Genomic DNA, 22,432 nt, shown 5'->3' with positions numbered 1-22,432 from the left:
ACTGAGGGTAAGCCTTTTTAGTTACTCGAACCGCCCTAGATACTAATGACTGCTTAGGCTGACATTGTGTCTAGGTACTTGATAATCTTAGTTTGTTCCAACACAACTGAGGGCTGACGTTGTGTCTAGCTCTAATAGGTATGGCTTTTACCGAGCATAACATACACCCTCCAGGTCCACTCAACGAGGGGACCTTCGAACAAGGTGAAGCGAGACATTTGGGGTCTAAGATCGAGTCACAGAAGCAAACACAGCTAAGAGAACAGCAAGGATGAGCACGTTGGACACCAATAAGCCAATAGAGATCAATCTACCAAACATGTCCTCACTAGTGATATGAGGCATGTGGCCAACCTGCTTGAGGTCAAGCTGCTCAGCAGCAGCAACAATCTCTGAGACATCTGGACCTGGATCAGGAACTGGGACGATGGGAGCTGGGGCTGGAGCAAGGATAGAGGAAGCATTCAGGGATGGTGAGTTTTGTGAACTTGTGGCTTTACTAAAGGGGGCCCGCAAGGGTGACCACAATGATCAAGGGTCAAGTTGCATCCACAGGCATGATAGGGAGTGGCATGGTGAGCCCGCTCAGCCCAGACAAGTTGATCAAAGGCATGGGCCTCCTTGCAGATGGCTAGTTCCTCTGAGAGGGACAATTACTGCAATGAGTAAAAGAATAGGGGTGAGCTTGCTGGGATGGCTTACTCACTTGCACCTTGGCATGGAAGAAGCATGTAAAGGCACTGAGGGCGTCTGAGTCTTGCTCATGCTGGCGAGGAGGTCTGGGGTCTCCAGTAAACTTGCCAGGTTTGTGACTCATCGCCTGCTCATCGACAACCATGGCATTGACTGATGGGGGAATAGAGGTGGTGGAAGACATAGGTAAAGGCGGAGGAGAGGGATGAAGGCTGGAGTAGTTTTGATTCTGTTGGTCATTTAAATAGGTTGATCCAGGATGGCCTAAGTGAGGGACTGGAACCAAAGTCATCAATCATTCAGGCAACAACTCTGAAGACAGTCTCTTTTGCCAGGGGGAAGGAGGTGATCGAGTGAACGGGGATAGTTCGTGATGCCATAGAAATTTTCTTTGGCAAGTGTGCGACTCCTGGGGTGTCTAGTGCCTCCAGGTACTGGACTAGGGCTTCTAGGCGAGAGACTTGGTGGTATGGCAGCCAGACTTCATCTCCGGTAGCGTACTCAACCTCGAATAGAGCACCAGTGCCAGCACCTTGATGATTCACAATCCTTGCTACTGACCATTCTTCCAGCCATCCAATATTGGACACTTGTTCCAGCTGGCGTCCATGGAACTGGTGGTCATCATTTTGGATGTGCAGGTGCAGTAGGTGAGCATGGAAAGCAGGGTGCAATCCTCGCTGTTTAAGCTGCGGTGGTAAGTCCAGCAAGAAGGAATTATTCTTGTAATTGGTCAATATTTTGAATGGGCCAATGTACTTGGGGGCTAGCTTCTGGGCTTGTCCTTTTGGCAAGGACAAGTGCTCAGTAGACAGGTATACGAGGTCTCCCTTGACAAATGGAGATTCCATCCATCATTGGTTGGCGATGGCTGTGCTTTTGACTCGGGCAGGGATGATAGAGTCATGGGCATCCATTATTGCATCTTTCATACATTGGGTGAAGACACGAATAGGGATCAGCAGGGGTATGGGTAACCCCTAGGGGTCATGGGTAGGGGTACCCAGGGGTAAGGGTATGGGTAGGGATTTCATGACCTGTGGACCCGTGGACCACGGGTGGTACCCCTGAACTAAATAATGGACCTTGATTGTCTGTAACTTATATGGTACCACATCACAAATGCAAACTCTAGGATAAAACTTTTCACAACTATTCCTCCATGCCATCTCATCATGTTACCTAAACAGACCACACGGCCCACTGAAAAGGCCCTTGCGATGGCTGCAGAAGGCAGCCGAGCCAAGCAAAAGGCTAATGATAAACCTTCTACCCCCATGGAGATATCAAAACGTACAAAAGTAATGGCACCTGTTGATATTGAACAATCTAACAATACTACTACACCATCCATATATCGAGCTACAGTTTGAACTGAAGAAGAAGAAGCTACTTATTCAGATGCCATCATCATCGAGTCTGACAGTGATGGATCTGAAAAGAACAATATCGAAGTTGATGACCCTGCAGAATCTTCCAATGCAGAACTAGGTAGCTACCTGCTCAAACAACATTAAAAATTTAGTTAACAAGATTGTAGACAGGCTGATGACGGATTGGACATCACCTATATATGCTTTCTTCGAACCTACTCCAGAAATTGAATATCATGACAACCGTCGTTGTCACGTGTTCAAATGTGCAGTGCGGGGCTGCAAACACAAGGTTCGGCAATACCTCGATAAGAAAGATGCAAAATATACCGGAAACATGCGAAAGCATGTAAAAAGTTGTTGGGGTGAGGCAGCCTTGCAAATGGCAATGGAGCACAGGGACACTGCTGCTGCACAAGACGGAGTTGTTAAGGATCTGCTTGAGACAGGAACTATCAAAAGCTCATTCGAGCGAAAAGGTAAAGGCAAAGTTACCTACTCGCACAGACAGCATACTCACACAGAGACAAGGTTTGTTTTCCATCCACTTGACGATGTCACTACTGATAGGACCTAGGGCGGAGATCGTGCGTTGGGTGTCGGAGAGTCTAAGACCATTCGAAACTGTGAATGATCGAGGGTTTCAGAATTTGATGAAGACCGGGCGCCCAGAATATTACATACCTTCACCCTCAACAGTTGCTCGTGATGTAAAGCAAGTCTTTGTCAAGACTTGCGAACAAATAGCGCGGATGCTACAAGTAAGTCAAATGTAGTGCGGAAGATCAGCAAACTAAAGCAAATTACTAGAATTATGATGGCAAACTGAATTTCGGAACAGATGCCTGGACATCGCCCAATCACAGGGCTTATGTAGCCATCTCCGTGCATCTAGAGCATGAGGGTCAGCCATTCTCAATGATACTAGACATAGTTGAGGTAGCGAAGGTACATAAATACACTCGCCCAAAGTTCAAACACATGCTGACATATTGCAGTCTCACAGTGGCGCAAATCTTGCAGATGCATTTGCAGATATTCTAAAAGACTTCAGCATATCAGACAAGGTACTTAAGTTAGTCACTCCATAAAATCCTTACCTGACTGGGGCAGATATTGAGTGTCACAGCAGATAATGCGGCGTCCAATGATACACTTGTCGCAGAGCTTGCGGATCGAGTGGCGCATTTCGCTGGTGAGACAAACCAAACTCGATGCTTTTTGCATGTCGTGAACCTCGTGGCAAAGTCTTTAATTCGCAAGTTTGACACAAAATCAGGCAGTAGCACAGATCCAGAACTAGATAAACTTACTGGGAATATAGAGATTGAGGACACTCAAACAGCAGACGAAGATGCAAACAAGGACCAGGAAAGCAAAGATAATGACGAGGGTTGGGTTGATGAATTACAGCTGTTAAAAGAGGCTGAGCATGAGGAACTGATGGACAGTATCCGTCCAGTGAAGCTTGTCTTAGTGAAGGTGACAGTGTTAATAAGCGAAACTCACCTGCACAAACTAACACAGATCACAGCTATGAAAACTTGCATTCAAAATCATCCATTCGACGACTATTGTTCTGCCTGTGTGGAAACAGATCATCGAGGACTTGGATCTCTGTGTGCGAATCATGCCGTGTGATGTATCCACCAGGTGGAATTTGACCTTCGATATGCTCAATTTTGCATTGGAATACCGAGCAGCAATTGACAAGATAACAGACATGCGGAAATTGGGGCTTGGTGACTATGAACTGACCAAGGACGGGTGGGCTCTGGTTTGACAGTTGTGAGATGTGTTGAAGGTAAGAAGTGACACATGTGACGTGACAACACTAACAATGTTCAACACAGATTCTCAAAGATGCAACTTTATACTTCTCGCATTCGACACCAAACTTAGCTATGGTCATCCCTGCAATTAATCACATCGACCAAGTCTTTACTAATGGTATTGTCAAAAGCAGACGCTAGAACCTGCCATACGCACCGCACTTGGACTTGCAAAATGCACACTTAACCGGTACTACTCAATGATGGATAGATCTGAGGTTTATCATATTGCTATGGGTGGGTCTTTCCTCCTTACTTTTACTATGCCATACTCATTTTTACTTAGTTCTTCACCCTCGTCACAAACTCTCCTACTTTAGATCTGTAGGCTGGGAGCAGCAGTGGATCAAAACGGCTGAAAAACTCGTCTGAGATGAATTTTGGCACTCATATGCCTCCCGCTCAATCACGGTCAACACGAGTCCCCCAGGAAGTCAAGATATTGACGAGGTGCGTAAATTACATTGTCATATATGTTCTTACCACTGACACTAGCTTTAAACACTCAGGATGACGACTCTGGCAACATATTTGACCACCTACCTGCTCTCGCAGAACTCAACCCTGGTGCTCGATCCTCATTCAGCGAACTCGATGCATATCTCAATGCCAACATTGAGAAGGTTATGGATGCTATTGCATGGTGGCATGGGCACCGCAAGATGTATCCACGACTATCACGAATGGCGCTAGACTATCTCACCATCCCAGGTAAGTTTTTTTTTCGAGTGCGTGAATATTTTAATATTGTATACTACAGCAACATCTGTTGACGTGGAACACATCTTCAGCCGTAGACACTTATTACTTTCTCATGTCCAAAACAGGCTTACTGCACAGATGACACGTGCATTGCTGTGTGTCGGCCTGTGGAGCCAATTGGGTTTAGTCAGGGACAAGGACATCCAGTCTGTTGCAAGCCTTCCTGATGTTGATGGCGAGGATAATGAACTTGATGATGGGTGGGACTACATTAAATTAGACTAGGTATCACCACTACTGTATCATCAATCAATCATTTACCGTCAGCCCCACAGTCTTGCCCGCACCTCACAATCGCTGATCAACCGCATCGCACCACCGTGAATCCCCTCGACCTGCCAACATTCTCGCCAGAAAGGTCTTCTGCTGTCCATAAGCTGTGCATATGAATTGCATCACGGGTATACCTCTACCTGCGATACCCTTGACCCTTAGCGGACCCGCACAGACACCCGTACCCCTGGCTACCCATGGGTGTGCGGGTATGGGTACTTGAGGGGTAAGGGTACAGGTTGTCCCTTGGACACCCGTGGGTTTACCCCTGCAGATCCCTAGACACGAACTCCCAGGAACTCAGAGTTGGTGTTCCAGATAAGTGGTGGTGGGAGTCACCCGTAGTTCAAGATGAAAGGTGGGTATTTGGTCATACCTGAGCACACTGAGTTGATGGCGAATTCAATCGCGGGCAGCTTAAGTGCCCAGTCTCATTGGTTGGGAGATACCATCTGTCAAAGCATTTGGGTAATGGTCCAGTTAGCGCGCTCTGTCGCTCCATCAGACTGGGGGTGAAATGACGTCGACATTCTTAGTTCGACACCTGTGAGCTGGTGGAAGCATTGCCAAAAGGTGCTTGTAAAGAGGGTGTCCCGGTCACTAACAATGTTGGTAGGCATCCTGTGGTGCTTGTAGACCAGGTTGAACATCACTTCAGCGACATCTTTGGCTCAGTAGGTCTGCTTGGTGGCTGCCAGATGGACCATGGATGTGAGGTGGTCGATAGCCACCAGTATCATGTCGAAAATGCCTTGCAGCATTTTATACTCAGGGAGCGGGCTGACAAAGTCGATTCCAACCGTTTCCCAGGGACGCATTGGAACTTCAAGGGTCTCCAGTAGTCCATACGGTTGGTGGTTGGACGGTTTTGAGACTTGACATGTGGGGCATGATTTGCAGAACGCTTGGACATCTGATATCATGCCCTTCCACCATACATTTTCACGCAGGTGGAGTAGGGTCTTGGACTGGCCAATGTGAGCTAAAATGGAGTAAGCATGGGATATAACAATTTCCTGCACTCGCCGTTGGCCGATTTTGGTGTCTGGGATACACAGGATACATTTTCCCTTGTCTCTCAGGAATACTAGGCCGTTACTGACTTTGAAGTTCTTAAAGGCCACTGGACTTTGTAGGATCTTGGCAAAGAATGGGTCCTCATTGTACTTATGTGCTATATGCACATGGATATCCATGTTTGGGTCGCCCAAGGCGATAACCTCTGTTAGCAAGGGGGGGACGTGGACAACAGGTCCTGGGCAATGCTTGTTGATTCGTCTTCATGTTGTGGGTCTTTGTTTATCTGGGTGATGTCATTTCTGATGTCACCATTTTTGGATGTTCCTGGTGGTAGGCTTTCACTGTTTGATTCCTCGGTCACCTTCCCACCCTCCAGTGGTTTAGTGGGGGGTTTATCCAATCTCAAAACCACTTTCTTGACTTTGGTGATAGGTGAGTGGCCTTCTCTGCCTGCAACAGCCGTCGATGGCTTATGGTTTCCAGGTACTAAGGCAGGGCCCATAATATCCTGATCTACCGGGAGTACCATGTCGCCCTGGCCTTCCTTTGAGGCACCCCCCTTAGGTAACACTATGTTGTCCCTGGTGAGCGTGCCCATGGGGGCATTTTTGAGTGATCTCATGTCGTTTGCTAGCCCGCTGGCACTGTCCACCTTTGGCAGTTTTGAGATGATGGACAAGTTTGTTTGTTCGCCTGTTTCACTCACTCTGTTCACATCACTACTGACTCCTGGCAGTTTTGATATGACAAATGAGTTGGCTGGTTCATCCATCCTATCTCCACTCATCACTTGACCACTGACACTAGGTAGTTTTGAGATGACGAACGAGTTTTTGGATTCATCTGCCCTCTCTCTACTCTCCATCCCTCCACTGACACTAGGTAGTTTTGAGATGACAAATGAGTTTGTTGGTTTGTCTGTCTCTCCATGGTCCAGCACGCCACTGTCAACATCTGGGACTAAGGGTGCAGTGGGTCTAGGGTTCTGGGTAGGGGTTCTTTTTGCTGCTTTCCGGGCAGGGGCAGCATTGCCAGTCTTATTCATTATCTGCTCTGCAATCCAAGCTGATTGCTATGCCTCTGTGGCTCCCAGGAATAGGGGTGAACCAGTATAAAGGGGGGCTATGATGAAGTTGAGTAGGAGAGTTCTAGGTTCATCATCCTCCTCAATACTTACATACTCACTTGGGGACCTAACTGTCCCCTTAGGTTTGTTACTATACATCCTGGAGAGAGCATTGGCCAGGGTGTTGTCAGCCCCAGGAACGTAAGTGATTTTGAAGTCAAATTCACTCAGTGCCTCCAGCCACTGAGCCTGCCTAGGTGACAGTTTGCTCTGGGTGGTCAGCCATTCCAGTCCCTTGTGGTCAGTGAATATTTGAAATGGGATGCCTATCAGTAGGTGACGGAATCATTTTAATGATTCAACAATTGCTAACAGTTCTTGCTCATGCACAGGGTAGTTCTGCTGAGTGGAACTAAACTTCCCCAACCAGAATGCTATGATGTCTGCCTTCTGGATTGGGTCTCCTTGCGACAGGACACCACTAGCACCTGTGAATGAGGCATCTGTCGCTATGTTGACAGGCACGGAGCCATTAATTGCTGAAGGTAGGTCCAGGGCTTTCCACTTCACATTCCGGTGTGCATTAACGCATGCACAAACCAGGTCGAATGCTCATTGATCCATGGGCGTCCAATCCCACTTGGTAGTCAGGGCGGTTACCTTTGACAGGTGCTGCATGTGCACTCGCACTTCCTCACATCCCGCAGCTAGGTATCCGACTGATCCAATAAACTGCATGAGCAGTTCTTTCAAGGTGGGCGTTTTCCAGTGCAGGACTTTATCCACCCTGTGCAGGTTGAGGCAAATGCCGTCGTTATCAATCATGTGGCCCAGTATGGCAAGTTCACTCTTAAAGAATTGGAGTTTGTGATCACTCAGGTAGAAGTGATTGGTCCTTAGAGTATCAATCACAATTTTTACATGCTGGATGTGGTCCTCTTCTGTGTTGGAGTAGATGACAATGTCATTGGGGTAGATGTCCATGAAGACTCCTATGTGTAGCCCGAATATGTGATTCATAAGGGATTGGTATGTGGCCCCTGCATTACAATCTCCTATCTGCATGACATGACTAATCATTGTACCATCAGGGGTGGCAAACAGAGACTTAGGAACATCTTCTGGTACTATCTGAATCTGTTTGTACATATCCTTACCATCTAGTAGGGAACAAAATGGGTGAGACGTGACATTGCGGAGTATGGTCTCTATATCTGGTAAGGGGGATGCCAGCTTTCATGTGTTCTTGTTGCACTGACAAGTGTCAAGCACTGTGTGAAGGCGCAATTCACCATCCTTAGTCATCTTCTTCATCATGATCATTGGGACCACGTTGGTCCTGCTGAAAAATTCCCAGCATCCAGAACGGATGTAGTCATCCCACTTTGTGCGCCACAATGGACACATTGCCTCTGGGCACTTTGACTGACACCAAGAGTAAGCTTGACTCTCATCTATGAGAGGAATGACATGGTTGATGATTCGCAGGGGTGGCAGGGGAGTGTTGATGGCTTCCTTACAGATGTCCTGAGCATACTGATGCAGCTTATGTGAGTAAGTATCGATCTTATCTGAAGAGAGACTTGATTGGCGCAACTCAAGTACTTGAGTCTGGGCCCCGTGGATGGGCAGGGGATCCAGGCCTCTTATCTTTATCTCAGGAGGGTTGAACCCAAGTAGGACTTGGTGTTGGTGTAGGAATAGCATGCCCAAGATCATGTCATAGGATTCGAGGTTGGCGATGTTGAAGGTACACAAGCACTATTAAAAATGTCTTGGTAAGATAGTTCAACACTTGTTGTAGCCTTAACTGTACTGCAAGATCTGGACACAGCCAGCTGAAGCGGGATGGGTTTCTCCAGGAGCTCGAACTTCAACTTCAATTGATCGACAATGGTACTTGACACAAAATCTGTTAAGGAACCCAAGTCTGACAGAGCTCAACAGGGTTTCCCATTAAGAAGGATGACTACAATGATCGATTTTGGTAGAACCCATACTGAGGACTTGGGCTGAGCAGCTTGATGCTGAAGGGCACAGAGATCAGGAAGGTCAGCCTTAGAATGGTTCGCCATCTTGCAGAAGAGCTCACCTGTTTTGACAGGACCTTCCTCATCACTGGATTTGCAGCTGAGGAGCCCGGGCACATCTTCGTCATTGTTGATGACTTCAAACTGAGGTGAGGGGAGGTCTACCTCTGGGTCAGTGATCACCATGTCTCTGCCCTTGTTATCTGTAGTGACCCATTTGTCATCACAGTACTTACAATTGATTTCGCGGCATCCCGAGTTGGATGAGCTGTCATAGATATCCTCATACAGGTCTCCTCTGGAGTGAACCATTCTGTCAGGAATTGCTCTGCTGAACCAGGTAGGTCTGAATGAGGACTTCATTATGATGAGGTCACTATAGTTGCGCAGTTTCAGGTTGGTCAGCCAGGGCACTATGTCGAAGTCCGGGTCACACAATTGTGAGTAGTAGACAATGTAATCGTCATAGTTATGCTTATCTGACAATAGGTATGTGTCTGGGCCTCCCCAGTTAGCCAACTGGAAGCAGTCGGGTCCCAGCAGGTCATAAATTGGGTTGTGCAACTCATCAGTTGGTAGTGGGACAGCCATTCTTAATAGGGACAGGGCCCTTTCTACTACCATGAGGTGTTTGGCTGCCTCAAGAGCTGGCCACAGGTCACTATCATCGGCCAGGCCAACAGCGAATTCATACAGCCCTTGAGCAGTACCCTCACTGAGAGCAGCAGCTCGGATATTGGCTGCAGTGACCCCAACTGCGTTGAATTGGAGGGCAGAGACTCAGTTGGAACATTGAGGGGGAGATGGTGCCTTCACGGGCAGTCCTTAGCTAAATGGCTAGTTTGTTCACATTTGAAGCACTAATTTAGTTCTCTCAGTCTTTGTATGGCATCTGCACTCTTCTTAGGGCGATCTGGGGCATGAGGAGCATCCTGCATTCTGGTAGTATTCCCTGGGCGTCTGTTATCCTGGGAGTTAGACGTGCTTATGGAGTTTGCTACCAGGGAGCGAGTGTGGGGTCGTCGATCGTGACTCCTCTGGTAATGGCCTCATCTCTCAACAGATGAGGCCTGGTTGGCGATTCCTGCAGCTAGGGTGGGGTTCAAAGCAAGTAGGACATTTGGGTTGCAGGCATTTTTGATAAAGGCATGCTTGGTGTACAGAGCTTTTCTCTCAATTGTGTCCATACTGACCGTGCTAGGGTCATAATCTTTGTTGACAAGCAAGGCCTTGATATAGGGCTAGCAGTTCATCCAGAGCTGCTGTACCAACTCCCACTCACCAACATCACTAGTGGTATCTGCAAGTTCTCGAAGTTGATGTATATAGTCACACACCGACTGACGTCCATCCTGCTTACAGTCCAGGAACTTCTGTCATTGGACCATCGGGAATACATAATTGAACAGCTGTTCAAAGAAATTGGTGAGTGAGTACCTTTTCTTAAGGTCCAGGACATTACATTCATAGAACCGGTAAGCATTTCCTCCCAGGTACTTTCCTATCATGCATAGGCTTTGCTGGGTAGATAGTTTCACTCTGTCACACCATTCTCGGACCTCGCAAACCCATTTCTTAAAAACTGACGAGTTGGCCTCACCATTGTAGGTAAATGGTGGCTCATGTTCAAGAAATCCTTGCTGATATTTTAGCAGGGACAATTGAGCTCGATGCTTACATCAAGCAGCTCGTTTTGCCCATTTTGTTTCATCTGAGTCACTGTCGTGTTCAGATTCAGGTTCCATTTCCAGGAGCCTTGCATTGAGGTCATCGGCTGAGTCCTCCTTGTTATTTTGTTTCTTACTTGTTAACAGCTTGCCTTTCAACTTGCTCACAGGCCTCGGCCTAGGTTCCTCATCTGAGAACTGTTTGCTGTTGTCATCTGAGTCTGATGAGGAGTCAGATGACAATGAGTCACTAGGATTGCTACCCACTATTGCTTGCTTAACCGAGCTTTTATTCAGGAGTAATGACGACGCCCTCCAGTACCTTGTGTCGCTCTTTGCCTGGTCGTTCTGGCGAGGCCTAATTATGCTTGGTGGGTCATTTTCTTTAGATGGGGCGGCATTCTCGCTCCTGCTATGCTTATTGGGGCATTCATTCGAGGTTTCAGGGGCTTCTGAAATGGGGGGGACAGTGGAGTCACTAAGGGCAGGGGCACGGTAAGCATCATTTACTAGTTGCTGTGCCATTTCCTTATGGGTCTGAGACTGAATGACCAGCTTTTCTAACTCGCGGACCCTCTCCTGGAGGTTGTCCACTTCAAGGCACTTCTCAGAGAATTCCTCCCTGGCCATCTCCCAAAAACAACAGAGGACCAGGTTCTGCATCCGGATAGAGCCTTGGCAATTTTCATCGTTCTACAGTTTGGCAAACAATTCATCCGAGTTGTTGGGGCCTGGTGTGCACATTTCAGCCATGTTTTCATTGAACTAGGTCCAGTCTCCTAACCAATCAGTTTAACAGCTCTTTCTTTGGGGGGCCGCCCTTCCCAAGGGGAATTTTACTCAGTTTGGGGCTGGTTTCAGTTGGGCTCAAGATTGGGTCTAGGACAGAGAACTCTGGTATGTCACCCAGGATCCTCGTTTTCATATGAGTCTGACCAGTCAAATACCTCCCATAGGTGGGGGGCTCTTTCATTTTTAGGTAGTCTACTACTGGTGGGGCTGCTCGCAGTGTCCATAGCCTGTGGTGGATTAGGATCCATCGGGTTTTGGTCCCTCAGGCCTGATCCATGGGGTGGCTCAGCCAGATGGCTGCCCAACCCCTCGTTTCCAGAGACAATGTCATTGTCTCAAGACCATGTGTTTTGTACTCCAAGTCCATTAGTGCTGGCATCAACACTTTGTGCCCTCGACCTGGTCGAGGGTAGCAAAGAGGCATTGCCTAGTGCACTAGAAGGCATGTCTACTGATATTGATATTGGGGTTTTTGTTTTCAGAGGGTATAAGAGTCGGGGTTTTGGAGGGTGATCAGTCCTCCTCGATGACGACTATAGCAAAAGGATAGATTTTAGGTTTATGGCAGTTAAAAATATGTGGCACTCAGAGAGTGTTCACATGGCAAGAATGAGTTGAAGGCGAGAGAATACACTTAAGGATTCAGACAAGGTAACTGTCCAAACTAAAATGTATTCAGTCAGGGGAAGATCAACTACCTCTACAGTAGATCAATACAAGTTTAAATACTGTAGAACTATGAAACTGATGTAATCAAATGGAAAGAGAGAGAACAGGAAAGAACTAAGTGTGTGCCAATGAGGATATTGTCTACTGATGGAGACCAATATCTGGGTATGGCTTTTACCAAGCGTAACACACTGACTGAGGGAGTGTGGGCTTTCCATAAAATCTAGACTTATTTAGTATCTGGAGGTGGGGCTCCGGTGCATATTGTTCTTGGGATTCTAACTTCCTTGCTGTTGCACCGTGCTTCCTTTGCCCAAGTTCCTTAACAATTGGCATCCCAGTTGTCTCTTTTGTGGTCCAGATCACAATCGGTTCTGACTGAAGTGTTATTACGAACCATGTTCCCTTCAGCTGAGCTATACTGACGGTCTGGACTTTGACCATTGCTTAGATTGTCAGTACATTGAAAATCTGCTCAGACCTTTATAAACCTATTTGGCTGGTGTTGCATGGTCAAAATAGGCGCTGGCGCTGAGTGATAAAGTGCTCAGCACCTGGATCTTGTCAGCGCTCCCATCCTAAAGTTACTCCTCATACATGATAAGTCTTTCACGATTTGAAACCATTGCATCTATTTTGGTCCAGCCATTCTACAGGAAACACCATGCTGTAAGTACTCTGCATCTAGTGGAAAGATGCTGTTTTAGTGACAGTGGTGGACCATAGGTACAGTCCATGTGGAAAAATGTCTTGTCACATCTCATAGGCCACTGTCCACAAGGGGTCAGGCGATGGAGCCCACAATGTCATGACCTCCAAAAGTGGTCACACCCAGGTGAACAAATCACAAGAAGACCTGTGGGTATGTGGATCATTGTCAGATTGGTTATATAAGACCCAGTGTTGTGCAAATGCTTGAACACCACCAACAACTTTAATCATGCATTGCACTCTTAATCTGAAGATATCATATATGCTGTATTAGAACACGTCAAGTTCTCTGCGAAGGACTTGGTGAACATTGTGGCGGTTAGGTTTGGCTGGTGCTCTGTTTGGCCTGGTTAGGCAGTGGCTGGTGTCAGCAGGTTGCGAGAGGCTTGAGTGTAGGCAGGTTTAGGGCCAGTAGCAGAGTGGCTGGTGTTCCAGGAGGTTTAGTTTGGGCAGGCTTGTGTCAGCAAGAGGCACGAGGTCAGGTGCATGTAGGCTCGGAGGCAGTAGAAGCAGAGTGGCTGTTCAGAGTCGTCGGAGGTTGCCGAGCGCAGGGTTTTAGAGAGAGTAGTCACATGTTGTTGGTCTTCAGGCTTGTTCCATCTTGTTGCTGCAGTGTGCAGGGTGTGTGCTTTGTGTCACCATTCCAATGTGGTAATGAGCTACTCCACACTAGCAGGTCCTAGCCCTCAATATCCTCTGGTCTGAACAGTCAAGTTTGGCACCCCTCATTATGTGTCTACCACAAGACACCTGGAAGGTCACAAAGGACCAAATTATTGTGAGTGAAGTAAGCCATTTGAATCTTGACAGGACAATCCTCACTGTACTCCAATTTGCAGGATCTTTACAGAGCCAGCTCCCACTGAGTGGGAGCACCTCAGAATGAACGCATCAAGAGTATGCTGGCTCCATAACAATAACTTCCTTAGTGCGCTTCCCCCAAAGCCACATCTCATCCTGAGTTGTTGTGCCCTACAGAGGATTTTCAAGCAGTTCCCTCCCACCACACTCTTCCCAAACCATGTTGCCCAGATTGGAAGTGCTAAGGTTTGATGTACTTAGAGGCGTCTTGACATATGAATTAGAGCAATTGCTTGATGCTCTTCCCACAGAAGTGTATGGCCTGTGCCAACTGTCGATACCGGCAGGCCTGTCATATCCCGTATTCCGGACCTACGTCTGATGATGTTCCCACGCCTTCCGGATGCACATCTGGACCTCCATACCCTTATCCATAACTCCATACCCTTATCCATGACTCCAGGACTCCAGTCCACTATCGGTTCGGATCTGTATACCTTCGTACATCCATATATCCATACCTCCAGACCTCCGCAGCTAAGCCTGCTTCATCCACCCTTGACCCTATCGGGTCTGAGCTCATTCCATCTCGGACTCTACCTTCTCTAGACTATCGGTCTATATCCACAATTCATATCCTAGTCTCATCTTTACCTAGATCTCCGGATCCGCTCATCCGATATCCAGACGCCTCATCCAATATCTCTAGACCTCTGGATCTGACCTATACTCATATCCAAAGCTCAAACCTTAAATCAGCGTCTATCTCCTTATGGTAATCCCCTTGACTCTGGACTTTGGTTATTTGTGTTTCCATCTTGCTTATTGATTCTTGTACTCTGTTCATCTCCGAGTTCATTTACTTATGTTCCATTCATACTTACCAATATGTTTCCACATGCTCGTACATAGCATTTGTGTTCAGCTTACTGATCCTCTCAGATCCCTTCCAGTATATAAACCTCTGTACAACTCCTGTAAAGTTTCCTTAGTTTGAATATCAACATAGACTTGCTCTCTCTTGCATCTGCTCATGGACTTTGGTCCATCTTAGTATTGCCTTTCCTTAGGCCTAGGGAAGGATTCCCTAGGCTGACTTTCTGGTCCTCTGTATTTATCCTTCTGTCTACATCCATGCTTAGGGATTGACTCCCTAAGCCAGAGTTTTGCCTTTCCGGCACTTCCTGTCTTTCCGAGACTTCTGTCTACTCTCTGTCAACTCCATCTCTACTTAAGTGTAGTCTCCTCTGTTTGTTTCTACTCCGGACCTTGTCCATAGTAGCCTTTCTCATCCTGTCCTAATCTTGTCCGCCCCTCTGGTCCTCCTAAACCTTCAGACCTTCAGACATCATAACCTTCGGATGTTGTACCCTTCGGACATCATAACCTTTGGATGTCATAACCTTCAGACCTCCGGACGTCCTGTCCTTCAGACCACTCCTCCTATCCTATCCTGTTTTGGACTCTGTCCATTGCAGTCCCTCCTCTATGTGTTTCCATCTAAGAAGCTTACCATGGGAAGTCCTTCAGCACTCCACCAAGAGTAGCCAGCCTCCGGAAGTCCTTCAGACTTCATTGGATACCATCCAGACTTCATTCTGAAATTAAGGGCACGTACTTGGGTAAGGGGCACAGCATACGAGCTGAGGCCAAGCCCTTCAGATCCATCAACCCTTGAGCTATGGTCTTAACAGGGCCATGGTACCATGACTTTTACAGTTCCTCCGAGTTTCAGAAAGCTGTCCAAGTTAATTATATTGAGCATTCATGGAATAAATGTGTGCCTGACAAGGCAGACAATCACTAATATCCAGCACGCTCGGTGTCTTCAAACTGTCATATCCTGTGCCACGGACCTATCCCATGATATTCCCACACCTTCTGGATGTACATCCAGACCTCCATGCCCCCTGTACAAGCCTCCAGACCTCTGATCTTCTATCTGTCTGGATCCCTGCACCCTCGCACATGCACACATCCGCATATCCTCATCCATGCACCCCCGTACTTCCACATATCAATACTCCCATGTTCCGGACCTACATCCAATAACATTCCCATGCCTTCCTGGACATGCATCAGGACCTCCATACCCTTATCCATGCCCCCAGACTTCCAGTCCACTATCGGCCCAGATCCATTTATCTTCGCACATCCAATATCCAGACTGCCTGACCCGATGTCCGGATCCATACCTTCATATCCAGATCTCCGGATATCATCTGTATCCATCCCTGAACCCAGAACCTTAAATCAGCATCTATCCCCTTATGGTAATCCCCTTGACTCCGGACTTCAGTTATCTGTGTATCCATCTTGCTGATTGATCCTTGTGCATACTTCATCTCCGAGTTCATTTACTTATGTTCCGACTCACTTACTAATGTGTTTCCACATGCTCATACATAGCCTTAGTCCCTCTGCTTACTGATCCTTTCATATGTCCTCCAGTATATAAACCCTTGTACAACTCCTAGAGTTCCTTAGTTCAAATATTATCTTAGACTTTGCTCTTTCAACTTAGACTTGCCCAATCTTCTTCTGGACTCCACTCCATCTAAGTCCTGCCTTTTCCATCAAGGCCTAGGGATGGATTCCCTAGGCCGGAAATCCGGACCTTCGGATATGTCCCTTATGTCTCCGTCCTGAGTCTAGGGATTGATTCCCTAGACCAGAGTTTTGCCTTTCTGGCACTTCCTGTCTTTCCAAGACTTCTGTCTAATCCTTGTCCCTCCGACTTTACCTAGTGTAGTCCTTCTCTGTTTGCTTCTACTTCAGACTGCATCTGATGTAGCCCCTATCCGTTGTGAATAACACAACCTGACTAGGCACTTGTAAAGGTACTAAGCCAGTATATGTCTAAGCTCTGCCTATGCTGCTATACTTGCAAACAATAAGCAAGAATGTTTGACCCAAGGGAAAAGCTACTAAGGACAACTTAAGATAGAAAGACCTGAAAGTGCGCTATAGCGCAGGAAAGTGCATTGCAAGATACAGCGCTAGTGCATGGGAAAGTATGTCACAACTATAGAGCGCTATGGCACAAGAAAAGCGGAAGTGCGGGTCACTAGATGGTCGCTATCGGGTAGCTATCAGGTTGCTAATGCGTCGGTAGTGGAGCGCTAGTGCGCGGGAAAAGCAGGAGTCAAGAAAAGCGGACACTGAGTCAAAGGAGGGTGCTGGATAGTGAGTGAGATCAAGGGTATTGATTGCAAGGGTAAGGAAAGTCAAGGTAAACCAATAGGGGCTATAGAGCGCAACTAAAGGTGACTACTTCTAAGTAAAACCTAAGGAGAAGGAAATACAGTTGAAGGGAAGTAATGTTGAAAGTAGTCACCATAGGCTTCTCATACTAGTAAACTATACCATCTTGGACTCAGAAGGGATAGGATATACATGTAATAAGACTGTAGCACTTTTACAAACTCAAGGCAAGGCAAATTACATACCAATGAGGTAGGATGAACAATGGATGGATTCCGACATTTCGGGTGGATCCTAGAGCGCGAGAACAGCGCGCTGAATAAGTGCTAAGTGCGGGAACAAGCACTAGATAGAGCGGACATGCACTAATGCTCCTATAGACACATTGCTGGTCGTTCTGATAGCGCTATAAGCGCAGGAATAGCGTCGGATAAGTCGCGGGAGCATGAGTAGCGCTGCAGGAAAGTGCGGAATAGCGTTGGACAAGGGTTATGGCTGAGACAAGTGAAAACTGCTGACAGGGGAGCAGTGAATAATATGAGGGATAACTTTGGTCCACCTATTAAGGCTTATGCAGGTATACATGCCTAGCGCCAATATGATTGTCACACCATACTCCGTACCCCCGGAACTATATCCTGTCCTCCTGTCCTTTGTACCTTCGGCCCTCCGGACCTATCCTCCTGATGTAGTTCCACTCTACCCTGCTTTGGACTTTGTTCCTTGCAGTCCCCCTTCCATTCTGTTTCCTCTAGAGGCAATACCTTAGGGTCTCTCTACTTCCATGCAGTGGAAACTCCTCTGGACTTTCCTGTACTCCTCCAGAACTCTCCCGTGTTCCTCCGGACGTTTCCCACGCTCCTCCGGAAGTCCTCCAGCACTCTACTAGAGTAGCCAGCCTCCAGAAGTCCTTCGGACTTCGTCAGACCATCATTGGACTTCATCTGAAATCAAGGGCACCATACTCGGGTAAGGGGCACAGCGTACGAGCTGAGGCCAAGCCCTTCAGATCCCGTCGATCCTTGAGCACGGTCTTAACACAAACCCTCATGCTTACTTTGCGTGGGACCTCCAATGATGCAGGTGGTATGCCCCTTGAATTGCATAGTCTCGAACACCTCTGTCTCTTTGGCAGTTCCTTACCACAGTGCACACACTTCATTCATCAAATCACCACCTGACAACTATCATATATCAGTATCAGGTACTCCAAACCTGCTTCCCCAACCAAAATCATCGCATTTGTGGAATTATTGTCCACCTTGTGCCAAATTGGATCCTTGAAACAAATCTATGTGATGGACGCATCAGATGACTGTGACCCTAAGCTGGTCATCGCACTCCCCTCCGAAATCTTCTGGCACTTGATCAAGTTCAGCAGGCTGTCATCTGTCAAATTCATCGGCATTGGAAATTACAATCTTGACGATAGGTTCATCAATGATGTCACAGTTGCCTGGCTGAAAATTTGGGCATTGAAGTTCGCTCCAATGAGATGTGCCAGTTATACCATCACCTTCACCGCCATGATATCGCTGTCGTCAAGGTGCAGATCACTCCACACCTTACATCTGACGCTTGATGCTACACAATCAACGACAATTCCTCAAGCACCGGACGGGATGGAAGATCTTTGGCCCATGCAAACAGCCCTTCGAAAGCTGCATCTTGGACACTCTGAGGTGTTGAAAGTTGTGGGCATTCCATATTTCCTAGCTGAGGTGTTTCCAACTCTATCAGATTTCAAGTCGTACTATTGCTACTGCAATCCCAATATCGATAGGATTCAATCAGGACTGTTGGAAGCATGGGGACAACTAAGGTTACTTCAGAAGGGTGAGGAATTGGAGGAGGAGGAGGAGGAGGAGAGGGTGAAGGAGGATTCAGATGATGATGCATAGTCATGGGAGGTTCCATCATAACACAATCAAGATTGTATTTATACTATGTTGATGTAGCTGCTGTATGTCTGCTCTGTAGTGCTTATGTTCCTGGTATTGCTGTATACCTGAAAGCAGTAACATTTGAAAAAAAAAAAAGTAAATTTTGCTGTGGTTCGCAGTCTATTCTATCTCATGACCACCCTTAATTAAATTGTGTAGTTTCACTGGGCTCACACTATGAGTTATGGATACAATATACCATGTGCTCACGATCTTTCGTTCCCAAAGATGCCTACCAGTCTGCACAAGATGCATGAGAAGTCCTGTCTTTAAAAATCACTTCTTCTCCATCCACCACGCCAACAGTAATAGAGAGGGCAATGCAAGCTTGATGCACAATGGAAAATAGTATCGCTTTCAAGTGAGGCAGCAGGATCAAGCAGACGCGCACTTCCTGATTCTGAATCAAAAGGTTAGGAAATTTCCTTAGGGATGAATTTGTTTTGCTTATCTATGTCTGCGAATGTCCCACTGGTGAGAGTGAGAACCACCACAACAGTCTACAGATAAGGGGACTCAGAAATCACAAAAATGGAGCCTTCAAAGTGACATATATTGTTGCAGGTAGTAGTAGGTCTAAATCAGATGGTCATACCATCTGGTTCCGACTCACTCCTACCTGCTACATAAGTAAATGATGTTGACGAAGGACGTGTAAGTGAGAGAGATTCAGTGTGTTGAATCCACTGAGCTCTGACAAGCGACATTTGAAGGTTATTAACTGAAGGGGTGATGAAGTTGATGACACGATAGAATGCGTCTCCCAGCGTCCACTCTCCAAACGGAGGATTTGTCTTTACCATTGAGCCTGGAAAAGTGCAGTGGTGCATGATGCAGGGAGGCCAGGTACTATGTCAAGGGCGAGTGGCTGAATGCCAGAGCGAGTGGAGAACAGATCATACATGGAAGAAATAACTTGAATATTTGGTGCCCTAGTCATTGGGAAAAACTTGAAGAACTTGGATATGCAAACAGTGCCTGCATTAAATTTGCACCAAATCGATGGTGAGGACCAGGGGCGAGCTGACAAAATCAGTTGACAAAGGGGGCTGCATGGTGTAGCAGTACCTGTCATATCCATGCATTCAGATCTCAGATCAGATCCAGATCCGATCCACCAATCTGATATCCGGTCTACAGATCTGGTGTCATGCATGGTATGCAACTCATACCATGACAGATACACAAGAGGTGTGATAAGGAAGGTATAATAGACCCTACTGTATCCTATCACCAAGTTACCCCATCATTTTCCCCTAGTTATTAGCTAGTATTTTCACTTTCAAACTTCACTTCCATTTTTCCATGTATTTCTATTTTGTTCTATGACATTCCATCTCTTTCTATTTTCCTCAGGCATATTCAGCCAACAGACTTTCTTTTCAGCCACGAAGCATGTTTGTAAGCATGTCATGTGACTGGTAGATATCATGATTTGTAAAGATTGAGCTTGACTCATCATGTTTTGTAAGATTCCTAACTGTATTTATAAGCTACTTAGTAAGAAGGCTGATTCAGCACACCAAATGGCATTGTTAGTAAGCACATCCTTACCAATCCATGTGATGACTCATGCCATGATTCATCATACTTTGTAAACTACACTGTATTTATAATGTAAATTAGCAAACAGGCTGACTCAGTACATCAAATGGCATTGTTAATAAGCACATTCTTACCAATCCATGTGATGATTCATGCTTTGTAATCAGGGCCTCCAAAAGATATATGAGGAGCTCAATTTTGCCATGTAATAAATGGAGCACTTCCCACTTCACTCATCTCAAACAGTGTGAGATTAAGTAAGAACCTAAGTACAGGCAAATCATTAGCCTCAAAGTAAGACTAAGAAACATTTATTCAATTATATACTACCTTACAGGGGTTGATTATATAATATATCAGCTAATCTAACTAAGTTTAACTCATACTATTTTCCTCTCTCTTTTACAGGAAGGGAGACATGATTCATGCTACACATTCTATGCTACACGATACACGAGCACACTAACTCTCAGACACAAATCATACCATAGACTCAGTATACAGAATCAAATTGTTTTAAACTAACCAAGGAACAAGGAAAGAAGGTATATTGAAATAAATCCTCCCAAGAACTCACACATTATCTACCACAAAAACTAGAAAAGCCATAGACTGTGTACTTAAGGACTGGCAATAAGTCTTATCCTGTATAGTTGTGTTGTCACTATATAAGTGGCGTACATAAGACCCTTAAGTAAGAGGACACTGGTCCGCTGATCAGATCCTGACGAATAATACTGCTATCCAGTCCACAATGCAGTTTACTGGTCCACAACTCATTTCCAAGCCCAGAACCTTAACTCAGCATCTATCTCCTTTTGGGCGTTACCTTCTCTGGTACACTGGTTATCATCCCTTCCGCTTTGCTTATTGATCTACCCTGTGCATTCATGTCCGAACTTCATTTCCTTTGATCCGTTAGACTTACCATTAGACTTTCCACATGCTTTGTACATAGCTTTGTTCCGTGCTGACTGACCATTCTGTTATGCTACCTACAGTATATTCACTCGTGTACAACTCTGTAGAACCTTAGTTCAAATATCGTCTTAGATTCTGCTCATTCCTGCCTCTGTCCAAACTTGAGTTCTCTCTTGTTCACCTCTGGTCTTAGGATTGATTCCTTTGACTTATCTCTGACTCTACCTTAGGGTAGTCTTTCTCTGTTCCGCTTCTAGTCTATGACTTTGTCTGGACTAGCCTTTACACTACTCGTCTGATATACGGAAGTCATCCAGATTGACTCTACGGTACTCATCCACTCTTCTGAATGTGGTACTTTAGCCTTCTAAAATCAAGGGCAGTACTCAGGTAAGGGGCACAGCATACGAGCTGAGGCCAAGCCCTTCGGATCTGACACCTTTGAGCATGTTCTTAACAGTACCATTGCCTGCTTACCTGGATAAACTGGGAAAAAGCGAGACAAGGACTCAAGTTCGAGCCCTGCCCCTGCCCCAGAGGAAAAATCAGGTTTAATTTTCTCCAGTTTCAACCGCTTATCAACTGTGATCCCCACACAGCCATGAAACATCACTACCAAATAAACCTATCTCTGCATTCAGAAGTGCAAGTAGTCCAGCGGGAAAAACCGATACCGGGAACTGAAGGTAGCATGTGGAGTGGGGGGCCCACACGTCCGGGAGTGGTTAACCTGAGAGCTATCTAAGTACCAATTTCGGCCCCACACTGAGGCACATCAGCGCCGTTGTTAGCCAGGAGGGAATAGGAGGGTCTAGAGGTCATGTGGAGGTTGAGGGGTCACATGATTCACTACTTATCCTTGAAAGAAACATGTTGGAAGAGTTGTACGGGAAATGGGGGGGGTGTACTGATACATTGGGAAGTCATGACCACCACAAAATTCCACCTTTAGCAGGCATTACCATCCTTGTTCACACTTGGACCATTGTAAAAGTCACACACTATGATTACAAAATATGCAGTTACCAATACCCGTATGTACTGTCTAACATAGGGCCTTGCCCCAACAGACAATAAACAAGGATTAAAAAAATAAAATAAAAATCAGTCGACAAGGCAGTGTCTCCAAA

General features: G+C 46.4%; 8 protein-coding genes across 8 annotated transcripts; 3 read left to right on the top strand and 5 right to left on the bottom strand.

Moving 5' to 3' along the window:
• Nucleotides 1-225: 225 nt before the first annotated feature.
• DFJ58DRAFT_733309 (uncharacterized protein) lies at nt 226-877 on the bottom strand (the record flags this gene model as incomplete). The annotated part of the gene is made up of 3 exons (XM_041386282.1): nt 226-440; nt 524-640; nt 703-877. The coding sequence occupies 3 exons, from the start codon at nt 875-877 to the stop codon at nt 226-228; spliced, it is 507 nt and encodes a 168-aa protein (XP_041238610.1).
• A 1,355-nt stretch (nt 878-2,232) lies between these two features.
• On the top strand, nt 2,233-3,110 carry DFJ58DRAFT_667761 (uncharacterized protein; the record flags this gene model as incomplete). The annotated part of the gene is made up of 3 exons (XM_041382645.1): nt 2,233-2,597; nt 2,644-2,827; nt 2,877-3,110. Coding segments are annotated over 3 exons (783 nt in total), but the record flags the coding sequence as incomplete, so codon positions are not given.
• A 628-nt stretch (nt 3,111-3,738) lies between these two features.
• DFJ58DRAFT_718543 (uncharacterized protein) lies at nt 3,739-4,270 on the top strand (the record flags this gene model as incomplete). Its single annotated transcript, XM_041384489.1, has 4 exons — nt 3,739-3,843; nt 3,920-4,016; nt 4,040-4,135; nt 4,185-4,270. 4 exons carry the CDS (start codon nt 3,739-3,741, stop codon nt 4,268-4,270), a joined length of 384 nt encoding a protein of 127 aa, XP_041238608.1.
• Nucleotides 4,271-6,158: 1,888 nt separating this feature from the next.
• On the bottom strand, nt 6,159-6,998 carry DFJ58DRAFT_733306 (uncharacterized protein; the record flags this gene model as incomplete). The annotated part of the gene is made up of 1 exon (XM_041386281.1): nt 6,159-6,998. One exon carries the CDS (start codon nt 6,996-6,998, stop codon nt 6,159-6,161), a length of 840 nt encoding a protein of 279 aa, XP_041238607.1.
• A 1,961-nt stretch (nt 6,999-8,959) lies between these two features.
• Nucleotides 8,960-9,640, bottom strand: DFJ58DRAFT_733305 (uncharacterized protein; the record flags this gene model as incomplete). The annotated part of the gene is made up of 1 exon (XM_041386280.1): nt 8,960-9,640. The coding sequence occupies one exon, from the start codon at nt 9,638-9,640 to the stop codon at nt 8,960-8,962; it is 681 nt and encodes a 226-aa protein (XP_041238606.1).
• Nucleotides 9,641-10,425: 785 nt separating this feature from the next.
• Nucleotides 10,426-10,680, bottom strand: DFJ58DRAFT_667755 (uncharacterized protein; the record flags this gene model as incomplete). The annotated part of the gene is made up of 1 exon (XM_041382644.1): nt 10,426-10,680. A coding segment is annotated over one exon (255 nt), but the record flags the coding sequence as incomplete, so codon positions are not given.
• A 48-nt stretch (nt 10,681-10,728) lies between these two features.
• On the bottom strand, nt 10,729-11,346 carry DFJ58DRAFT_733304 (uncharacterized protein; the record flags this gene model as incomplete). Its single annotated transcript, XM_041386279.1, has 1 exon — nt 10,729-11,346. The coding sequence occupies one exon, from the start codon at nt 11,344-11,346 to the stop codon at nt 10,729-10,731; it is 618 nt and encodes a 205-aa protein (XP_041238604.1).
• Nucleotides 11,347-18,191: 6,845 nt separating this feature from the next.
• DFJ58DRAFT_845684 (uncharacterized protein) lies at nt 18,192-18,794 on the top strand (the record flags this gene model as incomplete). Its single annotated transcript, XM_041393183.1, has 1 exon — nt 18,192-18,794. The coding sequence occupies one exon, from the start codon at nt 18,192-18,194 to the stop codon at nt 18,792-18,794; it is 603 nt and encodes a 200-aa protein (XP_041238603.1).
• Between the last annotated feature and the right edge of the window lie 3,638 nt (nt 18,795-22,432).

Source organism: Suillus subalutaceus, assembly GCF_016647625.1.
Source record: "Suillus subalutaceus strain FC151 chromosome Unknown DFJ58scaffold_145, whole genome shotgun sequence".
NCBI classification, from domain to species: domain Eukaryota; kingdom Fungi; phylum Basidiomycota; class Agaricomycetes; order Boletales; family Suillaceae; genus Suillus; species Suillus subalutaceus.
Note: the sequence above shows the minus strand (reverse complement) of the source record. Positions and strands in the feature narration are given on the sequence as shown.